At 37.7% G+C, this 20,665-nt stretch overlaps 1 protein-coding gene across 1 annotated transcript in view; it reads right to left on the bottom strand.

The window, feature by feature from the left end:
- The window catches only part of ARMC3 (armadillo repeat containing 3), a 115,734-nt gene that overhangs the window by 46,202 nt on the left and 48,867 nt on the right, over positions 1–20,665 (bottom strand). The window contains exons 9-10 of the mRNA XM_001097654.5: positions 11,437–11,589; positions 11,228–11,333 (exon numbers count right to left, since the gene is read on the bottom strand). Coding sequence (XP_001097654.2) covers positions 11,228–11,333; positions 11,437–11,589 — 259 coding nt within the window. The remainder of the gene's footprint in view (positions 1–11,227; positions 11,334–11,436; positions 11,590–20,665) is intronic.

Genomic DNA, 20,665 nt, shown 5'->3' with positions numbered 1-20,665 from the left:
GTTCCAGCCGGTTTCTCAACAAAGGTAATGATCCAAGAAGTGGAGTGTGTTTGCTAAATTGGTCAATTTCTGAGTCCAGAACAAGGATCATCCCACCACAGCTCCACAGCTGCAGGACGCTAGTATATGTGCCCCAAACTCTGGCTGAACTCCAGGACTGACGAAACTAGCCAAGAGAATGTTCTTCTTTAAAAGAAATACTATTTAAGAAGTTTTTCACAATTAAGGGAGAGAACCAATTAATTGTAAGCAAATGCTTAAAATGAAGGTTTTAAAATTAACGCAATTAAAGTAAAACCTAGCCACAGGGGAAAACATGTGTTTGCATCTATAGCAAAATAAGAAAAATGCCAAAAAATGCTAGGAAATATGTGAAACCAAATTGATTACATCATATTGATGCACCTTAGCAGGTTTCATTTTGAGACCTTCCGAATTCGCTTTGATGTTGCAGCCACGGTGACATTATGCTTTCTCAAAGAGAACAGCATGACTGCAGAGAATAGCGAGCGCCACCCCAGCACTTCCACAAAGAGCGTGCATGTTTTCGCTACCGATTTTGAGGCAGTCAATCAAAGTCTGGGGAAATCAAATGTAATTTCCTCCCAAGTGACACAGAGCCTTTATTGACCTATCTGTTCAATCACAATACTTCACTTCCATACATGCTACCTTCTGTTTCAAATGCTAGAATGCCCTACTCATAATTAACTATCTGCCATCAGCAAAGAACAACTCTCTTTTGCATGGCTGACTTGTCTCCTAATAAAATAGGAATGATGGTCAAGGAGTTAGGATATTCATAATAAATGACTTTTGCAGCTACCAAATGTTTCTGTATAGCCTGGAAATCAGCCTGTTTACATATCTGTCAGTGACAAGGGATACAATCCCAAAGTAATTAGAGATACCATGTTGTTGATATTCTTAACTAAATAATAAGGACGCCGAATGCTCTAGTGCGACAGCAAACAAACAAACAAAAATCCCTGCGCTTGCCAGGACTGGTTTATTCTGAGCAGCTCAGATGTCACTTCTTCAGAGAGCCCTTCCTTGACAAGCCATGTATCATTCTCTAGGCCCCTTTCCTAACCCGGGGCCATGGTCCTCTCGCCACATTATGCTGTTTTAAGTTTACCTATACTGTAATCGTTCTGCGATTATCTTTTTAAAATTACTCATGTACTGCTGGCCTCCCTGACTGAAATGTAGGCCTGATGCGTTCCTTTCCTATGGTACCCAAGAGCCTAGCACAGTGCGCAGCAGGTAAAGAATACCTAGATAATGGTAGAATCATTACCAAAAACACCCTCAAAACCAAACCAAACCAAAAAAAAAAAACAAAAAACAAAAAACAACAACCCTACACTCAAGGTGGTAAGTTCCCTACCTTTAGGGATGAAATGATAACAGCTATAAAGATGAATCACATCTGGCCCCCCGTGGAAGCTGGATTCCAGACTCCCCGCGATACGGTTAGGGGGCGATTGCTTCCATGCACAAAATACAGTAGATCATTTGTTTCATCGTTTAAAAAGACAGGATGCAGAGAGACTAAAACTTGCTCAAAAGTAAGTTAATCAACAGAGACCGGGGAAAAAAAACACACATGGTTTTCTGATCTTTAATTTATTACTTTTTACATTTTCCAACCTCTTAAGCTTTAAAAAATATAGTATTTTCAAGAAAACAAAAACCAACAGAATTTCCTTGCTTTAGGACATTATTCCTTAGGGAATGGAAAATAAGAAAGAAGAGGAGGCAGAGGAAGCAGAGAGGAGGAGAGGGGAGACTGGGGAAAGGAACCCAGGGGAAAAAGGTGGAGGGAGGGTCAGAAGCAAAGAGAAAGAGAAAGGAAGGGATGAAAGACGACTCCAAAGGTGCCTACTGGAGTGAGTACAAGGAGTGCTGGCCATTTAGTCTGGAGGAATTCAAAGAGATCATGAATTTCAGCACAAGGGAAATTTCTGGTGGGGAAAATGTGGAGAAGTTAAGGGTGCTGGAGGCATTGATGAGGAAAGAATGAGATAAAAGTTGCCAGGGTGGAGAGTAAGAGGTTCAGTTCCTACCAGCTCCCTGGGGATCTACAGAACAGACCATCTCTGTGAACTGTGAGTAAGCACCGGGCCTTGGTTTCCTCATCTGCAAAATGGGCATGACGATAATATTCCTTCCCCCATAGGACCGCTCTGGGATTTAATGATATATTCCACTGAAGGACTTAGCTCAATACGTGGCCCATAACTACCAGCTTTCAACATCATCATCCTCCTCCTCTTAACATTCAGTGAGCCACAGGGGTAGAGAGTTTCAGATCATGTAAACGTAAGATCATATTGCAAAACGTGTGTGTGTGCAGGAAAATTTCATTTTCAGACAATTTTTAGCTAAACAGCCAAATCTCCTACACCTGCAGGGCTGGAGCTGGGGCAGTTTCCTCAGGAATCCTACTCAAGCCTTTCCACTCAAGTGTAATCAATGAGCGGTAAGGACCATTTCCAGAGTGAAGAAAAATCAAGAGAAATGATTAACATAAAAAGTCAAGGGTTGGTAAAAATAAACTTATATAGGTTTAAGTATGCTTCAAAGTGAAAGGGGGGGAATCACATAATATAAAGATTTCCTCTGAAAATCAGTAATGTTCGAAATGAAATCTGAAAGAGAGTACTAGCAACTTTAAAAAGAGGTTATGCAAATATCAGTCTCTGTGCTGTAGGTAATAAAAGTAGCATGGATAATTTTCTAATTGAACATTTTATGGGATTCATTTGGCCTCACAAAATCAGTAGCTAATCAAATTCAAACTGTTGGTTAAGGTCAGGTGGGCATCCACTGACATGAAATGGGGATGGGGAATCCACTTGTTCTATTGCAAAATTCAGCTTTTCATTCTGTGTTTTCCAAATTCAGTATGAATTTTCCAATCCAGTATAACCAATGTTTAGAATAAGATTCCATCGTCCCAGCTACTCCGGAGGCTGAGGCAGGAGAATGGCATGAAACCAGGATGCGGAGCTTGCAGTGAGCAGAGATCGCACCACTGCATTCCAGCCTGGGCGACAGAGTGACACTCCGTCTCAAAAAAAAAAAAAAAAAAAAAAAAGATTCCATCAGACAGGGAGGAATCTAGGCTCTAAGGGGCAGAAATGAAAAGCATCCACTCAGTAAACTTGGACGGAAATAATGCAAGAATAATTCTCAGGTTTACCATGAGGACTTCTCCCATTTATTTTATCTATTAATTCCAGAGGATTTTTAAGGTAACATGCTAAATACGTTCTTCCAGAGGTCATCCTTAATACAAAACAAAACCTCCTAAAAAGGTATGAAATTAGCTATGTTATCTTGCAAGATACTCATATTGTGAGTATCCTAATTCAAATGATCTAGAATTTTGCAACAAAGTGATATAAATAAGAATGTAAAACAAAATCTATTACACAAAGTCAAGAGCAAAAAATCAACTCTAGAGTAACCATAATAGCAATGAGATTTCTTACGTTATGTTGTCCAAGAGTATTACATTTATCCTATCTGGTTATATAGCACAGAAGATGTCCAGCTACCGGTACAACGAATGCGTCAAAACATTTGTAAATGACTACACCTTAATAGGGGACAAAGTCAAACACAAGCATCCGTTAAACACACGTTTAGCAGTGGAATATTATCTCTAAAAGCACCATGTTGAAATGATTTTCAGATCGGAATCTTTTAAAAATGTTTTGAAAATATTATCTCAGGTACACTGGAGAGTGTTTCAAATTAAATTAACGTACGTTTCATTAAACTACAGAGCAGTCCTTCCATTACCTTTTTTGCCCCTCCCCCAACATCCTCCTAAATGGCCACTAGGGGTCAGTATGAAGACGCAGTTCCTTGCGTTGTTAGAAGGGAAAATGGAACTCTCCGAAAACGAAAAACCCTATGCAACAAAGACAATAGCTGTACAACCTCAGCAACATTAAGTGCAGCCTGTACATCAAGTCTACAACATGAACTTGCATTTTTCATGGGACTACGTTTTAATTTTGTAAATCACTATGGATTATCTCTATGGCCAATGCTTCTTTAGTAAAAAGTATTCTAAATGACAGGACTACTTATGTAAGTGGGTCTGTGTAACTGGCCAAGAAGTGTGCTCTAAGAAGAGGGTGTTAATATTTGTTTTTCAAAGGGTGATGGGACACATGTCTAGCTATTTCATCTCTTCCTGTACAGGGATGGAGAAGGAAAAATGAAACTTGTGGTTTGTATTTTGCTAACTTTAAGAGATTTTCCCCCCTTCAAAATGGCCATCGTCATTCCCTGCACTCAGCCTTCATTCCACCATGAAATATAGGCAATTCTAAGGAATAACCATTAGCCTAAAATCAGTAGAATAAAAGAAATGGTAACAATAAATACACAAATACATTACCTTCCCGCCAACTTTACTGAATGGGAGAGAGATTTTTCAAAAGGTTTGAAAAGTGCGTTATATTTCTGCTGGAGAAATTTAACATTCCAGGAAATCACTTCAGATCATGCGCCTCCCTGACAATACTGAAATGACTGATAAGGACTTTGGTCACTGTGAGTAAATGCAGCACTGATTTTTCTTGAAGCACTAGATGAAGTATTGACTTTTCTTGAAACCCTGTGTGAAGTTCTGTATGTGGCATATGTTCTAAAGTTTTCTCTACGAATTGCATGGCATTCTTGGGCATGATACTCCATGAATAATTCTAATAAGTATTAAAATCAGTCAATGCTTTATTTCTATGTTAGCGAAGAGAATGTTTAATACTGAGAATATAAAATGACAAGTCATCCATATATAACGAGGACATTCTAAGGTTTCCAAAGCGCTCAAATGCACATCCATATAATTTGGGGGCATTCTATCTGTTTGTGGAGTTCCTTTGGAGTGTACTGCTTACAATTTCATATTCCCTTGTGCGGTCCTGACCATAGGGAAAACAATAGCAAGACAGTTTCTGGGGAAGAGCTTTGTGTCTCTGGTATTGTAGAAGCTGGCAATGGGCCAGTAATCAATCAATTAATTTTTTTAGTCACCATCTATGTGCTAACATTTAGAACCTTCTTGGGTCACTGCTGTCATGGAAAGTCAAAAGGGGTACAAAAATTAAAAAATAAAAAGCAAAGAAATGGAAAGAAAAGGGTCTCTAAGATTTAGGGAAATAACTCAGTTCTTCGTGGGGATAGCATGGAATAATTATGAAGAATCAAGGTTAATGTGATCTATATGTAAGCAAGGGACTTATGATCATGCATTTACTGTAACAAAACATCAGTTCTCACTTTTCTATAGGTATTAAAATAATTGTAGTTATTACTGTTTATATTTTTATTTTGTTAATTGCATTTTATTTCCTAAGATAATTGCGTCTTTTGAAAACTAGCCAACATTTATACTAATCTTTATTAGTTCTGAACATTTATTCTAATTTTTTCATGGTTTACCAGTGGCCAAATTTAGTTAGCATTGCCAAAGGGAAGTGAAAAACACTGAACCCTTTTTCTTCTTGGAATAACTTAAACTCTAATTCTGATCAGATCCAACAGATGGCAGTGATGTTATAAATTGATAGTTTAAAACATTCTTTTAATATGTAGGGTCTGCTCCTCGGAGAATAATTCTCTCAGTACTTGCATAAATAATCTGGAACTTTGATATGATTAATTAGATAGAAGCATACAGGATAAATATAACATGAAATTTAGCTGAAAATAATATTTCCTATGTCAAAAATAAACAGTTTTCTCATTTCCAAAAGGCATTACAAATTGATAACTGTCAAAGAGATTAGCAGTATACCAAGAAAGGCTATGTGTCCAAACCAACTAAATGGGTTACATTTTTCTATAAAATTCACTATTGCTTCTTGGTTTCCATTTTTATCTGTTCCTTTCTACGGGCATTGTTTTAGCCTTCTCACCTTTTATTTATTCACTTAAAAATAGTTTTACTTTGCTGTCTCCTTTCACTGCTAATAAGTGAATCTGGCTGTTCTTGTCTCCTTTTACTATGCCTTTATAAAAGGCATAGTTATTTTTATTCTTATTCATTGCCTTTTCATATTTTTACCCACTTTAAGTAATCTTTATTCTGTAGGTAATAAAGAATTAGAAGTATCAATAGAAGGCTCTTACAGGGAAGCCTGCACTGTTGCTTCTGTTTTCCAAGTTATATAAAAACAAAGAAAACAACCCTGATGATTGCTTTCTGTTTTAAGTAATGGCCATTATTGACTGACAACAGACTTTGTCAAATACACTTTGTTTTCCTCACTGTCCTTTTACTGTTGGGGGTTTTGTTTTCTTTTTTTGTTTGTTTGTTTTTTGTTTTGTTTTGTTTTGTTTTTAAAGATGGAGTCTCACTCTGTCACCCGGGATGGAGTGAAGTGGCGTGACCTCGGCTCACTGCAACCTCTGCCTACAGTGTTCAAGCAACTCTCATGCCTCAGCCTCCCAAGTAGCTGGGATTCCAGGTATGCACCACCACACCCGGCTAATTTTTGTATTTTTAGTAGAGACGGGGTTTCACTATGTTGGCCAGGCTGGTCTTGCACCCCTGACCTCAAGGGATCCACCCGCCTTGGCTTTCCAAAGTGCTGGGATTACAGATGTGAACCACCTTTGCCTGGTCATTTTTTGGTTTTATTTTTGATGTAAGCCTATTTTCCTTCAAATACTTACTACGGGATGGACACTGTTCTAGATGCTTGGGATGCATCAGTGAATTAAATAGATGAAGGCTGCTCCCTTCATGGATGCTAGTGGTTGGTGTGTGTGTGGGGGTGGGGGCGGACGGTGCAGGGAGGTGGGTGGTACAGAAAATAAATGATGATAAGTGTACTAGGTGAGTTACCTGCTATGTTAGAAAATGATAAGAGTATGTGAAAAGGGCAGCAGGGAAGGAGTGTTGAGAATATGCATGTGTGGGGTGCTATCTTAAGCCGTGTGGTAATGCTAAGTCGCTTCACCAAGGTGACATTGTAACAGAGATGTAAACGGGGTGAGGGAGGGAACCGCAGGCTGCCTGGGAAGAGATTTTCCAGGCAAGAGGGTGTCACTACAAAGACCTAAGGCAAAACACTCCTGGAAGCGGAATTGACTTCCAGGATATATTTTATGTCTGTTTTACTCTACAACATTAGCCCATTTGTAAGTAAAAGGATTCCTTTTGTTAATAACTTTTAAACTGCCATCTCACATATCCATAACTCAAATAGCTGGAAATTTCACATAACCACAACATGAGAATTATCTGTCGGGGTGGGGAATGGCCTCCGAGAAGCAAAAACGATGTACTTACAGAAGAGGCATCAGGCCCTCCTGTATGGCTTTTATGTAAAATTTGATAAAGCTGGTATCCAGGCTTTTCATAGACAGAAAGGATCTGAAAGGAACTCTGGCAGGGAGGAAGTTAGAGCTCTGCCAGTCAGATCCACTGATAGCAGCGAAAATGAAAAACTGACAGCTCTCAGAAGCTTGATAAGGAATCAGCAAAATGCATCAAAGGTCAAAGGAGCTGTCCCCCCGAATTTATACCCAGTGAGTGGGACAAGCAGACCCCCTTCCCCGAGGGGCCGTGAGAATGCCGCCAAGGGTCACATGGCAGCCACTTAGTCAAAATGGCAACCATAACTTTCCCCACCAAAGTTCAATAACAGCGTAATTAGTTCAAAAGGCTGAGAGGGAGCTCAGTGCAGAGGCTCAAACCTGTAATCCCAGCAGTTTGGGACGCCAAGGTAGGAGGATTGCTTGAGCTCAGGAGTTTGAGAGACCAGCATGGGCAACATGGTAAGACCCCATCTCTAAAAAAAAAAAAAAGAAAAGAAAAGAAAAGAAAAATTAACTGGGTGAGATGGTGCATGCCTGTAATCTCAGCTACTTGCAAGGCTGAGGCAGCAGGATCGCTAGAGCCTAGGAGATTTAGGCTGCAGTGAGCTACGATTGCACCATTGCACTTCAGCCTGAGCAATAGAGTGAGATCCTATCTGGAAAAAAAAAAAAAAAAAAGAAGAAGAAGGTTGAGAGGGAAGGATTTTAGAAGATTTAAATTCAAACTTATCACAAATTTTTTAAAGTTTTTTTGGATTAAAATAGTAAATTTTTAAAAACCCACTAAACTTGAGTATCTGGGAAACCTCATTCATAAAGAATATCAAATAGGTAAGATCTTTTGGCGTGAATTAAGGTGATGATCAGATTACTTTAATAAAGTTGAAAATCTTCTACATAGGGCTATGAATGGTCTGATTATTTATTTATGATTGCTACTAAAATTGCTCATCATCATACTATCTTATTACATTTGAGTGTATTGTTATGAGAAAGCAAGATGTGTGAAAATCTGAAATCAGATACATTAGACTATAAATTAATTTACATAAAGATTATAAAATTCAATTTTTGGATTATAAAAGATTTTAATAAAAAAAGGCATTTGTTATTTTTACAAAAAGGGTTGCCACAAAGTACATTTCTCCTTCCCTGGGTTGATTATTTAATTTAGAAAATTTTGATCTACCCACAATTTTCCAAGCAAAAATCTATTACATAAAGGAAATTGCACCAACATTATATGTTACCATGACAACACCAGCGATTACTCAACGCATGAAATGAGCCTCCAATTCCAGAAGATGCCCTGAGTCTAAGAATTAGAGTTTAAAAATTCATTTTAGGCACATTAAGATATGCGTGTAGGAGAAGGGCTGTAGGAGAAGGGTTACACTTTAACATACACAAAATTGGTATTTGCAATGCTTACGTGCATTTTTAAAAATTAGGATAGCAATGATCAAATATTCAAAGAGCTACCAAGTGCACCTGGAGGAAGTTAACTCTGGGTTCTTGCCTCCTATACTACTTATGTGTGACAGAAAAATAATTAGAAAATCTTGATTCCAACCACCCCAGCAGCAAAGCCACGATGCTTCCTGCGGAGATGATTGAATGGACAGCTACTAAAAGTGATGCCAGAAATACTCACCAATGCTGAGTTTAAGCTAACAATTTTTAAAAGACGAGCTGAGTAGAAAATTATTTTATTAAAAATAACCAATCACATTTGTTGTCACTTCCGTTATATTTGGCATTACTAATTAAACTCAAGGAGGCTTCTAGAAGGACTATGTGGCTTATTCGTGTTCATTCCTTTTGATTGACTCTAGAATCTTTTGCAACTTCAGTCTTCAGCATTTGGCATAAATCTGTCAAATTTGATTCCACATCCTCTTCAAAAGTATTCATCTTCAATATTTTTTTTAGCTCAGAAAATCCCAAGTAAAAATTATGCAGACCTCAAGGAACATTCAGAAAGCCACTTTCATTCATGTCCCATTTCCCTTACAAAACACAAAATTAAAAAAAAAAAAACAGAATGGACAGTATATAATAGGTTAAAGAAATAACTGCAATTAAAAATTTACAAAGAATAAAGTTAAATTATGTAAATAAAGTTGACAGTACTAGAGAAGTCAGGCATCATTTAGTCCTGACTGACCTTTCTATGGTAACAAAATGGAACTATGAGTTAGATAACAAAAATCTGTAAAACAGATAATTAAACTGAGAGAGCAAATCTGAAGGCAGCCCCTTTTAGAACTACTTCTATGATTTTATGTAAAATAAAACAAAAAATATAAGCCAGGCAAACTCACATCAAATCAAGACACCTATATGCTCTGGAGGCCTGTTAAAGTATTCTAGATCGTATACAAATCTAAATGGACTGGAGAGAGAAATAGTTTAGTGTCTCTGATAAGATTTTTTTGCACCGCGCAACCATACTGGAAAAATCACTGAATATGCTATTTTCAAATTGCTACTTACAAGGACTCAATATTCCAGAAGTGTATGTGCTTTCATAGAGATAATGATGACCCTTAATTTAGGAAATTACTATGTCAAAGATTGTAGCTATTAAAGGAACACAGTTTTGTTTTGACACTTATGCATTTCTGTGATGTTTTTATCAGGCCGTTAGATTTGCAGTCATTCCATTAGGATCTTATAAAATATTTGTGTGGGAGAACAGAAAGGGAAAGAAAGGCTAAGAACTATTAAGTATGTGATGGAGGCCGAGGGAGATTTATTTCAAGTTAGAAAAGGATAATTTTAGCCACGATATCACAAAGCAATAATAAATGAAAGCTAACTAACATACCAAATGAGTTGGAGGGAAGGCAAATAATTATTTTATTTATGGAAGTTGTCTTCAAGAAATTCTTACTGTTTTATAAGGTGGTCTTTATCTCCTATAGAGGAAAGAACAGACTTTGGAGTCTGGCAGACCTGCATTGATTTCCAGCTCAGCTATTTTGATAAAAATGCATACCCAGGAAAATTAAGTAAGCTTGAAAAGTCTCAGTTTCCTCAACTGCTGGCAGATTATTCTGATAATTTTAAAAATGAGTATAAATTACATACCAGAGTGCTTGGGATACAGAAGGCATTCCTATTCCTTAACTTTTCTTCACAGTATTTGCTCATAATATGCTTTGGTTTGTTTATTTGTTCGTTTGTTTGTTTGTTTGAAGTGGAGCCTCGCTCTGTGGCCCAGGCTGGAGTGCAATGGCACGATCTCGGCTCACTGCCACCTCCACGTCCCGAGTTCAAGCGATTCTCCTGCCTCAGCCTCCTCAATAGCTGGGATTACAGGCGCCTGCCACCATGCCCAGCTAATTTTTTGTATTTTTAATACAGACAGGGCTTCACCATGTTGGCCAGGCTAGTCTTGAACTCCCGACCTCAAATGATCCACCCGGCTCAGTCTCCCAAAGTGCTGAGATTACAGGTGTGAGCCACTGACCTTTTAAATGTTTCTATATTATCTAATGTTTATACCCTTTTAAGATGGATCTTTAAGCATTTTTCCAGATTTATCAAATGCTCATCCGATCTTGTCTTTAACATTTCCAGCATTATTCAGTCTTACTTGTAGAAGCTTCTGCAAGAGTCCTCCTGGTCCCTGAAATCAAATGGCCTGCACATTTTCCCAACAAACTCAGAAACAGTTAAGATTTTGTAATATTTGTGGAAAACAGGCCCATCTGATGATTCTATTTTCATAAGGGATTCTGAAGAATAACCCCAAGATAGATCATCTGAAGCAATTCACAGACTATCGTGAAAGTCAATAATTTAGCATGAGAACATCTTGAACTGTGAATTGTTCCACAAGTCAGTGTTGGGTGAGGATCTCTGAACTTACTTTGCATTAGCAGGGTTGCAAGTGGTTAGGTTTGCCAGGGCTAGAGCTGCCGCTTCCCGTACCTCTTCATTGTCACTTTTTAGCAACTGAATTAACTGTGGAATCCCTACAGAAAGAGAAAGGTAAAAAATGTGACTTTTAAAATGCCCATGTGCACTAGAATATGGTAACCTAAAAATGCTCAAAAGAGTTGTTTCCAGTTGGCTTACCCTGATTATTGAAAAAATCTTTGCTGCCTGAATTCTCACACATTGCTGAAATAGCTTGGGAAGCAGCAATTTTAGTTCCATCGTTTTCCGAACCCAAAAGGGCTACAAGGCACTTTTCAACCTCTTGTTCGTGAAAAAGTTTTCTATTTTCAGCTTTCATACACCAAAGAGAAAAAAAAATCAGAATTTTAATGCAAAAACTGTGAAGTATTATTACTTTTCCATCCAAAGTCTAATAGGAATTCAAACCATTTGCTAGTTTTAGTACCAGAGTCTAAACTAGACAAAATCTACAACGACTTAACTTTAGAATACACTAATTATGCAAAATGAATCACGGATTTTTTTCCTATTCCCTTGTATGAGATCAATATTAGGGCCAAGGAAATTCTATACTAGGAAAAAGGCAAGTTTTTGGATTTAGAAAGCACTGATTTAACACCCGTCATGTGCCTGACCTGGTACTCAGTGTTCACACAGGCTATTTGTTCAATAAGGACAAAATCCAGTTTATTTGATGGTTCTTTTAAATGTAAAACCCAATATTGGAAGAATGCCTAAGATGTGCAAACTGGTGAGCTGGATGCTTACAACCTTCGGGAGAAGAGCAGAGGAGAGAAGAAAGTAAAAATGAGTTGTAAAGTATGATCCAAGTCTTAAGAAATTTATAGTCTTATATCAAAATACAACCATCATTTTTTTCTCAAACGACAATACATACTTAAGTAGCAAACATTAAAATAATTATTTAATTTCCAGCACTTTGGGAGGCCGAGGCAGGCGGATCACGAGGTCAGGAGATTGAGACCACCCTGGCTAACACGGTGAACACCGTCTCTACTAAAAAATACAAAAACGTAGCCAGTCGTGGTGGTGGGCGCCTGTAGTCCCAGCTACTCGGGAGGCTGAGGCAGGAGAATGGCGTGAACCCGCAAGGCAGAGCTTGCAGTGAGCCGAGATCGCACCACTACACTCCAGCCTGGGTGACAGAGCAAGACTCTGTCTCAAAAAATAATAATAATTATTATTATATTTAATTAAATAAAGTTATGTCTAAGTACATACCATTATATTCATCCCATTTAAAACACTAAGTTTGAAACCAAAGTATTTTTAATGCTCTTTTGTTCCCTAAACATTGTTTTCTCTTGGCTTCGTTTGATTTTTTAATAAATAACAATCTTATTACTATACTAATTTAAATACTGCATTAAGCTAAATGAGAACATTAAAATAATTTTTTGTTTTGTGTTCTATTAGTTCTAATTTTTTAATGTTCTAGCTGATTCTAAAGAAGTTCCTCTTTATTAAAGTATGTTCTAGAAAAAATATATTAAATCAAACTGTTTTGATGAAATAAAGAGGTACCAGAGACTAGTATAAAAAGAAACAACCTACAAATAATTCCTTGCTAAATAATTTGTTTCCTTTAAAAAATTGTCATTGACTTGATTATTTATGAGTACCCTTTGTAAAGTTTATAAAATTAACCTTTATAAATTCTATTTTTGTGATTAACATGGAAGAATGTGTGATATGCACTCAAGATATATAAAAGAATATTCTATTAGAATAAGAATCTTTGCAAAAAATGCGGATAATAATTTAGATTACAATATTTACATGTAGAACTGGTTCATTACTTACAGGTATGTTAATTAACTTGGTTTTTTTTTCAGAAATATTTTCAGAAATTAACATCAGTTAGGTTTCCATTGTAAAGTTATGATTTATCCCTTCCTTCAATGATGACTCAAAAAAACCATCCTTTTTCACAGAAGCAGTATCACATTTAGATGGCAGCATATTTGCAAATACTTTTGGCCTTTGTTCACCTGATACACAAATATATATTAAGCAATCTGGCAATAACTGGAATAGGCTAACTTATTAACGCTCCTGCTCATTCACTTTAAACCAATCATGAACCATATCCTGTAGTCCTATCATTTTAATCTCTTGGTTCCTTCCTTTCATTTACCATTAGAATTCAGGCAGGCCATAACTATTTTTCATAAAAAAGTTTCAGTTAATACTTAACTCTAAAGTATGTGGCTCCGAAAATGTTTTAAATATACACAGTTCTTACCAATTTTCTCTGAATAAGTAATATCCAAAACTTTTCCAGAGTCTCTGACCTAAAATGCTTAGATTTCTCATTAAGATTTCCCCGATGGCTCTAAACCAAATTTTCTAAATAAAACCGTCTCAGCATGGATTCTATCAGGAAAATTGGCCAAAATGATTAATTTGAAAAAACGAACTTTGGAGTATGTAGTTGTTGCATTCAGAAAACAGTATATTTACAATTATTGAAAAGATTTTAAAAAATAATCTAAATAGATACTGAGGGCAATTAGTTTCTCAACCTTGCTGGGAGTGTTCTCAAAATGCAGCTGTGTTCACTAAACCTTAAAAATGCTGACTGCAGCGTGGCTATAATAGATTTAAAAGATGAATTAACATATTAACTAAATACTTTCCTTGAATTGCTACACCAAGAAGTATTTGTGTTTTAATTGCACAGATCATAAAGATGGCAAGATATTTATGCTACTAGTAGCATAATGTTCTTTAAAAATAATGTTTGTTCAGTATCCCTAAAATAAAACGCATAACGTTTTCTTACTGGAAACAAATCCCTATGTAATGATGCTTTCCTTCATCCATTCTCAGAAGTTGCTATTGTGCCACTTTTGCTCCTGCTGAGATGTTAATGCCAGTTCATAAACCTCATGGCAACACGGTAATTAACACCTTCCTCCTACTGGTACCAGGTCAAAGGCATATTGATTTGGGCTTTCCACAGTTCAGATGCATGTTAAAACTTTACTCAACAAACGAAACTTAAATAAAGTGTGTTTACGGGTTTGGATATTTCAATTGTGTTTCTGACATACAATGACAATGCATGACCTTGTCTAAAAAAATATTCTTATGATGATGGAAAGTAAAAATAAGTATATAAATTGCTATTGATAGTTACATTGTTTTAATAACAGAATACGGAGCAATTTTGTCAAAATCTACGTATAAATGGAGTTTTCGTTGGGGAAATTTTTTAAACTTCTTCATGATTATATGCTTTCAATACAAGAATATTAGGAGATAGCTTTCTTATTCATTGTTAAGTTTTTAAGAGTTTGCCACTGTGACTAATTTAAAATAAGACATGTCTAGTTAAGCTGGCTGAGTCTAGCAGATAGAGGTCAAGGCAGGCAAGAGTTGATATACAAAGTAGACAAATGATAAGGTTTGGCTGTGTCCCCAAACAAATCTCATCTTCAATTGTAGTTCTTATAATCCCCACATATTGTGGGAGGGACCAGGTGGAGATAATTGAATCACGTGGGGCAGTTTCCTCCATCCTGTTCTCCTGATGGTGAGTTAGTTCTCACGAGAGCTGATGGTTTTATAAGGGGCTTCCCCGCCACTTTGCTGGGCATTCAGTCTCTCTCCTGCCGTCCTGCAAAGAGGTGCTTACTGCCATGATTGTCAGTTTCCTGAGGCCTCCCCAGCCCACAGAACTGTGAGTCAATTAAGCCTTTTTCCTTTATAAATTACCCAGTCTCAACTATTTCTTCATAGCAGTGTAAGAACAGACTAATACAACAAGAAATACAGGTAACACCTGAGAAGATGGCAGAATCTAGAATCCAGGCAGGAGGAAGAGGTGGATATGGTAGATCTGGCTAGATAATAAGAGTTAAGAGGTAAATAAGTCAACCAAAATACAGAATAATTAGGCAGTGAAAAAGATTTAACCTATCTTCCAGCACTGGCCTCAAAGATACTAGTTCTGCCCTAATATTGTGTTCTGGTCAGAAGTAGGCAGTACTGCCCAAAAATGTCATGGCTAAGGCAGATCAGAGTCCTTGGGGGAAATTCTGCTTCTGGAATGGACAGATTTTCTCAAAACCCTGCACTTCCAATCAGAAGAGCGTTCACTTGTAATAATTTATTGGGATATGTGAACAGAGAGAAAGTTTGAATCTTCGTGGAATCATCTATCTTTCTAGAGGTTCCAAGAATCAAGCTTTCAGACCAGATATCTCCTAGGCTATAAGAAAATTAAACCACTTCTGCATTCACTGAATTTGAAGACCCACCTGGCATACTTTTTCAGTTTTTGTAGAGTTGCCAATGATGAAAACAATTTAAGAAGGAGGCTATGTGAGAAGGGATGGAGGAAGATTACCAGTTAAATAAGTTGAATTATAAAATGGAAGTTTTCATAGTAATAGAGGAAACCTGCAAGACCACAGTGAAGGAGCCCGACTGTAATACAGATGGGCAGTTGGTTGAATGATGTTAAGGTAGAGCTGGGAAATGGAGGTTCTGCTCAGCAATGGAAGTTAACTTTTGTGCTGTGCTTGCGTAGTATTCCAATGAGGGTCAGGTTACTTTAGTTCACGCACAGGTTGTTGCTTTAATCTACCGTGGTGGGAACAGGTGAAGGTCTGGTGTGAGAAAACTGGTAGCAGATGTAGAGCAGAGTGGACTATACTAGGTTAAAGCAAGAGGAAGCAGGTTTTTTAATTTCTTAAGGACATAAAGAGAAACAAGTTATTTTATTGACACCTTGAAAATTAACAGAATTAGAAAATTCGAGATTTCCTCTAAATCTAGCCATTTGAAGAACATGGATGCCAATAGGTCAAAACAGCATTTCCCAAACCAGAATCCAGACAAAAGGCCCAAACCAGAGCAAATGAGTACAAAATTATGGTTTAACAAAGTTATACAATCCAGAGCACAAGGGAGAGTATCTGAGGAAGAACAAATTGATAACCAATGGCCATGTGCTTGTGTAAAACAGAAGAATCTCTAATGCCAAGTGGGGCTGTCTGGATTTGATCCTGCTTATTCTAGCTCAAGCATTATTAACCTGGGGTCCATGGATTCAGAAGACAGGTGGGCTTCAGGCAGTCCATGAACTCCCTGCAATTATATGCAGAATGTAGTGTATTTCTACATTTTCGGAAGGTTACTCTTTGTTCAGATTCTCAAACTTAACACTCCCCAAAGTGGAGTGTGGGCAGTATAGTTGGATGTGCTTGGAAGCTGTCAGAAGTACAAGCAGGAATTCAGAAGACAGGTCAGAATTAGAAACAGATTTGGGATTCATAAGCAAATAAGGAGGCAGCTGAAACATTAGTCATAAGTGAGAGTGCTCAGGGAGATTTTCAAGAGAACAAGACAGAAAACAGAAGGCAAGTTTAGTATTGAACTAAGCTGAGGAAACTGGTAAAGGTGAAAGTTGGTCTGGTAATTTGGAAAACAGAGAGGCGGGCAGTTTGGAAACCAAGGGATAAAGGAGTTTACAGGAAGAGGGGGCAATCAAAAGTGTGGATTCCCACCCAGAGGTCAAGTTAAAAAGGACTGAAAATGCCTCTGCAGGATTTAGGAGTTGAGAGGTCAATGTCAAATTCTACAAGGACTATTTTGGCAGAATGGTGGAAACAGAAGTCAGGTGCAGCAGGTGAAATGATGGAGATGAGCTGAGGAGATGGGGCTATTGAAAATGGACTGATATGTCAAAGAGGTTGATAAGAAAAGGAGAAAAGGAGGACCCTGGGGCAAGGGCAAGAGAGGAAGAAACACATTTCCACAAGTCACCCAGGCCACAGACAATGAAGGGCCCCTTAGAAAGCTGTGAACTTCTATCACCTTCTTCTTATATAAACCAGTGGGATCAGGAGAAGATAGAACTCTGGCGTTGCAATACTGCATTATGGAAAAGTCTCCTCGTCATCCAAAATTGGGCTAAAGGAGTCCATTGCCCTCTCAATGGATGGGAAGACAGGCAAAGGGCACCCTGTAGGCTTCATCTATTCATTAAAACCAGGCCAAGGCAGAGTCCTCTGCATTCCATGACGAGCCTTAAAAACCAAAATTATGAAACACTACATAGAAAGGAGAACAGAGATGGTCTAAAAATAAGTATTCATGGGGAAAAAAGATTAAGTGAAACAAAAACAAGAATCCAAAGTATAATGGAAAAAACTAGCTTCCTGAATTAAGGGAAAAAACCGTGACTCCGGAGATCAAAAGTCTTGCCTGGGTAGTAGAGTGGAGAGGGGGACTTAGACATATTTTGGCAAAAATTTCAAACTCAGGATAAAAAATTCTACCTTAATATAGAAAAAAAATCATATATGCAAAACTAATGGAAATCAGGCTTGAACACAACAAAAGCAAGCTTCACTGATATGTTTTTTGTTTTTCTGAGATGGAGTTGCACTGTTGTTGCCCAGGCTGGAGTGCGATGGTGTGACCTCGGCTCACTGCAACCTCTGCCTCCCGGATTCAAGCGATTCTCCTGCCTCAGCCTCCCAAGTAGCTGGGATTATGGGCACGCACCACTATGCCCGGCTAATTTTTTTGTATTTTTAGTAGAGATGGGTTTCGTCATGTTGGGGCCAGGCTGGTCTCAAACTCCTGACCTCAGGTGATCCACCTGCCTCGGCCTCCAAAAGTGCCGGGATTACAGGTATGAGCCACCATGCCCAGCATCACTTCTATAGATATTTAAGCAGAAATATTATGATGCAGCAATTCCAAACCCAGTTAAATTGTCATGTATGTTTGAAGGCAACAAACCTATTCACAGGTAAGGTAAAGTCTCAAAGCATATCACTATTGGATATATCTTTAAAAAAATTAACTGTGTATAAAAAAATTTTAACTGAAAAATCTACTCTGGTTAATTTGAGAAATGAATCAAATAAAATCATAAGGACAGGTAAGCTTTATTATGAGTAATTGACAGCACACACTGAAACAGATTCAATATGTATATAACTCTAAATGACAAATGTGGTTAAAATGGAATGTAATGACAAAGTGAGTCTTAAAAAAGAGAGACTTTGGCCAGGTGTGGTGGCTCATGCCTGTAATCCCAGCACTTTGGGAGGCCGGGTGGATTAGTTGAGGTCAGGGGTTCAAGACCAGCCTGTCCAACATGGTGAAACACTGTCTCTACTAAAAATACAAAAATTAGATAAGCATGATGGCATGCACCTATAATCCCAGCTACTTGGGAGGCTGGGGCAAGAGAATCACTTGAACCCAGGAGGTGGAGGTTGCAGTGACTCCAGAGATCACTCCACTGCACTCCAGTCTGGGCAACAGAGTGAGATTCAGTCTCAAAAAAAAAAAAAAAAAAAAAAAAGCTTATTAGAGAGGGGAATCTATAACCTCTTACTGATCTTAGAAACATCAGAAAGGGAAAGAATTGTGGAAGCAAAATTGCTAAATATCTAAAATAACTATAGTAACTTTATCTTTAAAATAACTATTTATGAAAGTTTTTAAAATCTATACAAAGAAATGAACAGCATAGAAAAATAAGCAGAAAGCATAAAACATAAAACATGATGTCAGAAATAAGGGCAAATATAGTAGCTATAAAAATCTATTTCTTTGCCTTGCCTTTTGGACCTAGTGGTAGTGAAGGTTTCCCAATATTGCTAATCTCTGGGGACCTCATCATCTCTTGCTTATTCCCTTAACCGTAATTATACTTGTGAAAGTAGTTCCTTTGTTTGTCTTTTTTAAAACCATCAGGAGTGTCTAGAATTTTTTTTCTGCCAAGACCACGTTTGATAATACATGGTAATCTTAATATCAAATTAGGATCAAAAGCTAAAGAGCAATAAAAGTGAGATTAAAAAATCAGTAGTGGATATAAAACATAAAGCAAAGTTATTTAATATAAAATTACAAGACAAAGACCGATCACAATGGCTCACACCTGTAATCCCAGCACTTTGGGAGGCCGAGGTGGGCGGATCATGAGGTCAGGAGATTGAGACCATCCTGGCTAACATGGTGAAACCCCGTCTCTACTAAAAATACAAAATATTAGCCGGGCTTGGTGGCAGGTGCCTGTAGTCCCAGCTACTAGGGAGGCTGAAGCAGCAGAATGGCGAGAACCCGGGAGGCGGAGCTTGCAGTGAGCCGAGATCACCACACCGCACTCCAGCCTGGGCGACAAGAGAAAATTACAAGAGAAAATAAAAATAATATAGTGGGAAACTTCCAACATACTACTCTTCATCTGTGATAGATCATGTAGCTAAAAAAAGAATAAGGATAAAACTGTACAATATAATTTATAAAATTGAACTAAAAGATAATCAAACTCTGCTTTCTACAGGAAATATATCTTTTTGTCTACTCAGAAAATATTTATTCATTGCATCCATTGTTTATCCTTATCTTCTGGAACAACACTTTGCATATAGCATGCATATGATAAATGTTTATTTAAATAGTAAGCAGAGTATGCCTTTCCAAGATTTAATAGAACACTTGTACAAATTGATCCTATACCAGGCCTCAAAGAAAATGCAATACTAGTCCAAAGCAAAGTTTGCATTTTTAACTATAAATGAAAAATGTTTGGATGTATTGTTATTATTATTATTACTATTATTAAGGGTCTTGCTCAGTTACCCAGGCTGGAGTGCAGTAGCATGATCACATCTCACTGCAGCCTCAAACCCCTGGGCTCAAGTGATCTTCCTTCCTCAGCCTCCCAAGTAGCTGGGACTACAGGTGCACAACACCATGCATGGCTCATTTTTTAAGAATTTTGTGTAGAGATGGGGGGTCTTGCTCTGTTGCCTAGGCTGGTCTTGAACTCCTGGTGTCAAGTGATCTTCTCACCTCAAACCCCCAAAGTGCTAGGATTACAGGTGTGAGCCACCATGCCCAGCTCCAAAATGCTACAAACTAAAATGAGGGACTTTGAGCTCTGGGTCCTGACTGAGAAAGATGATCTGGGGGCTCCCTGCAGGTCCTTCCCTCAAAGCATTGGCCCAATATGCTAATGTGGTTAAGAGACTAAAATACTTGCTGCATAAGACTGAAATGGAAAATAATGATAAATTAACCTATCTATAGTAATAAAAAATGATGGTGCATACTTATAGCTTTCATAATACTTATCAACACATTTCAAGGAGGGTATAATAAACAAGAGGAAGTCCAGAAGAGGTAAGAGAATGATCCCAGGATGGCCTGAGGACGTGTGTGGAGAGAGATTAAACAAGATCTGAATTCTTCGGTCGGAAAGAGTGATGTTTGAAGGGAACATAATACAATCACAGATGACATACATGAAGTAAATACAGTTAGTCATTAGATTCTAACATAAAGACTGAGGAGACACAACTTGAAACTGGAATGTAGTTATTTTAGAACTAACATAAGGAAGTAGAAT

The sequence above is a fragment of the Macaca mulatta genome, chromosome 9, assembly GCF_049350105.2.
Source record: "Macaca mulatta isolate MMU2019108-1 chromosome 9, T2T-MMU8v2.0, whole genome shotgun sequence".
Taxonomy (NCBI): domain Eukaryota; kingdom Metazoa; phylum Chordata; class Mammalia; order Primates; family Cercopithecidae; genus Macaca; species Macaca mulatta.
The sequence above is the reverse complement of the archived record's forward strand: the minus strand, read 5'-3'. Positions and strand labels throughout refer to the sequence as shown.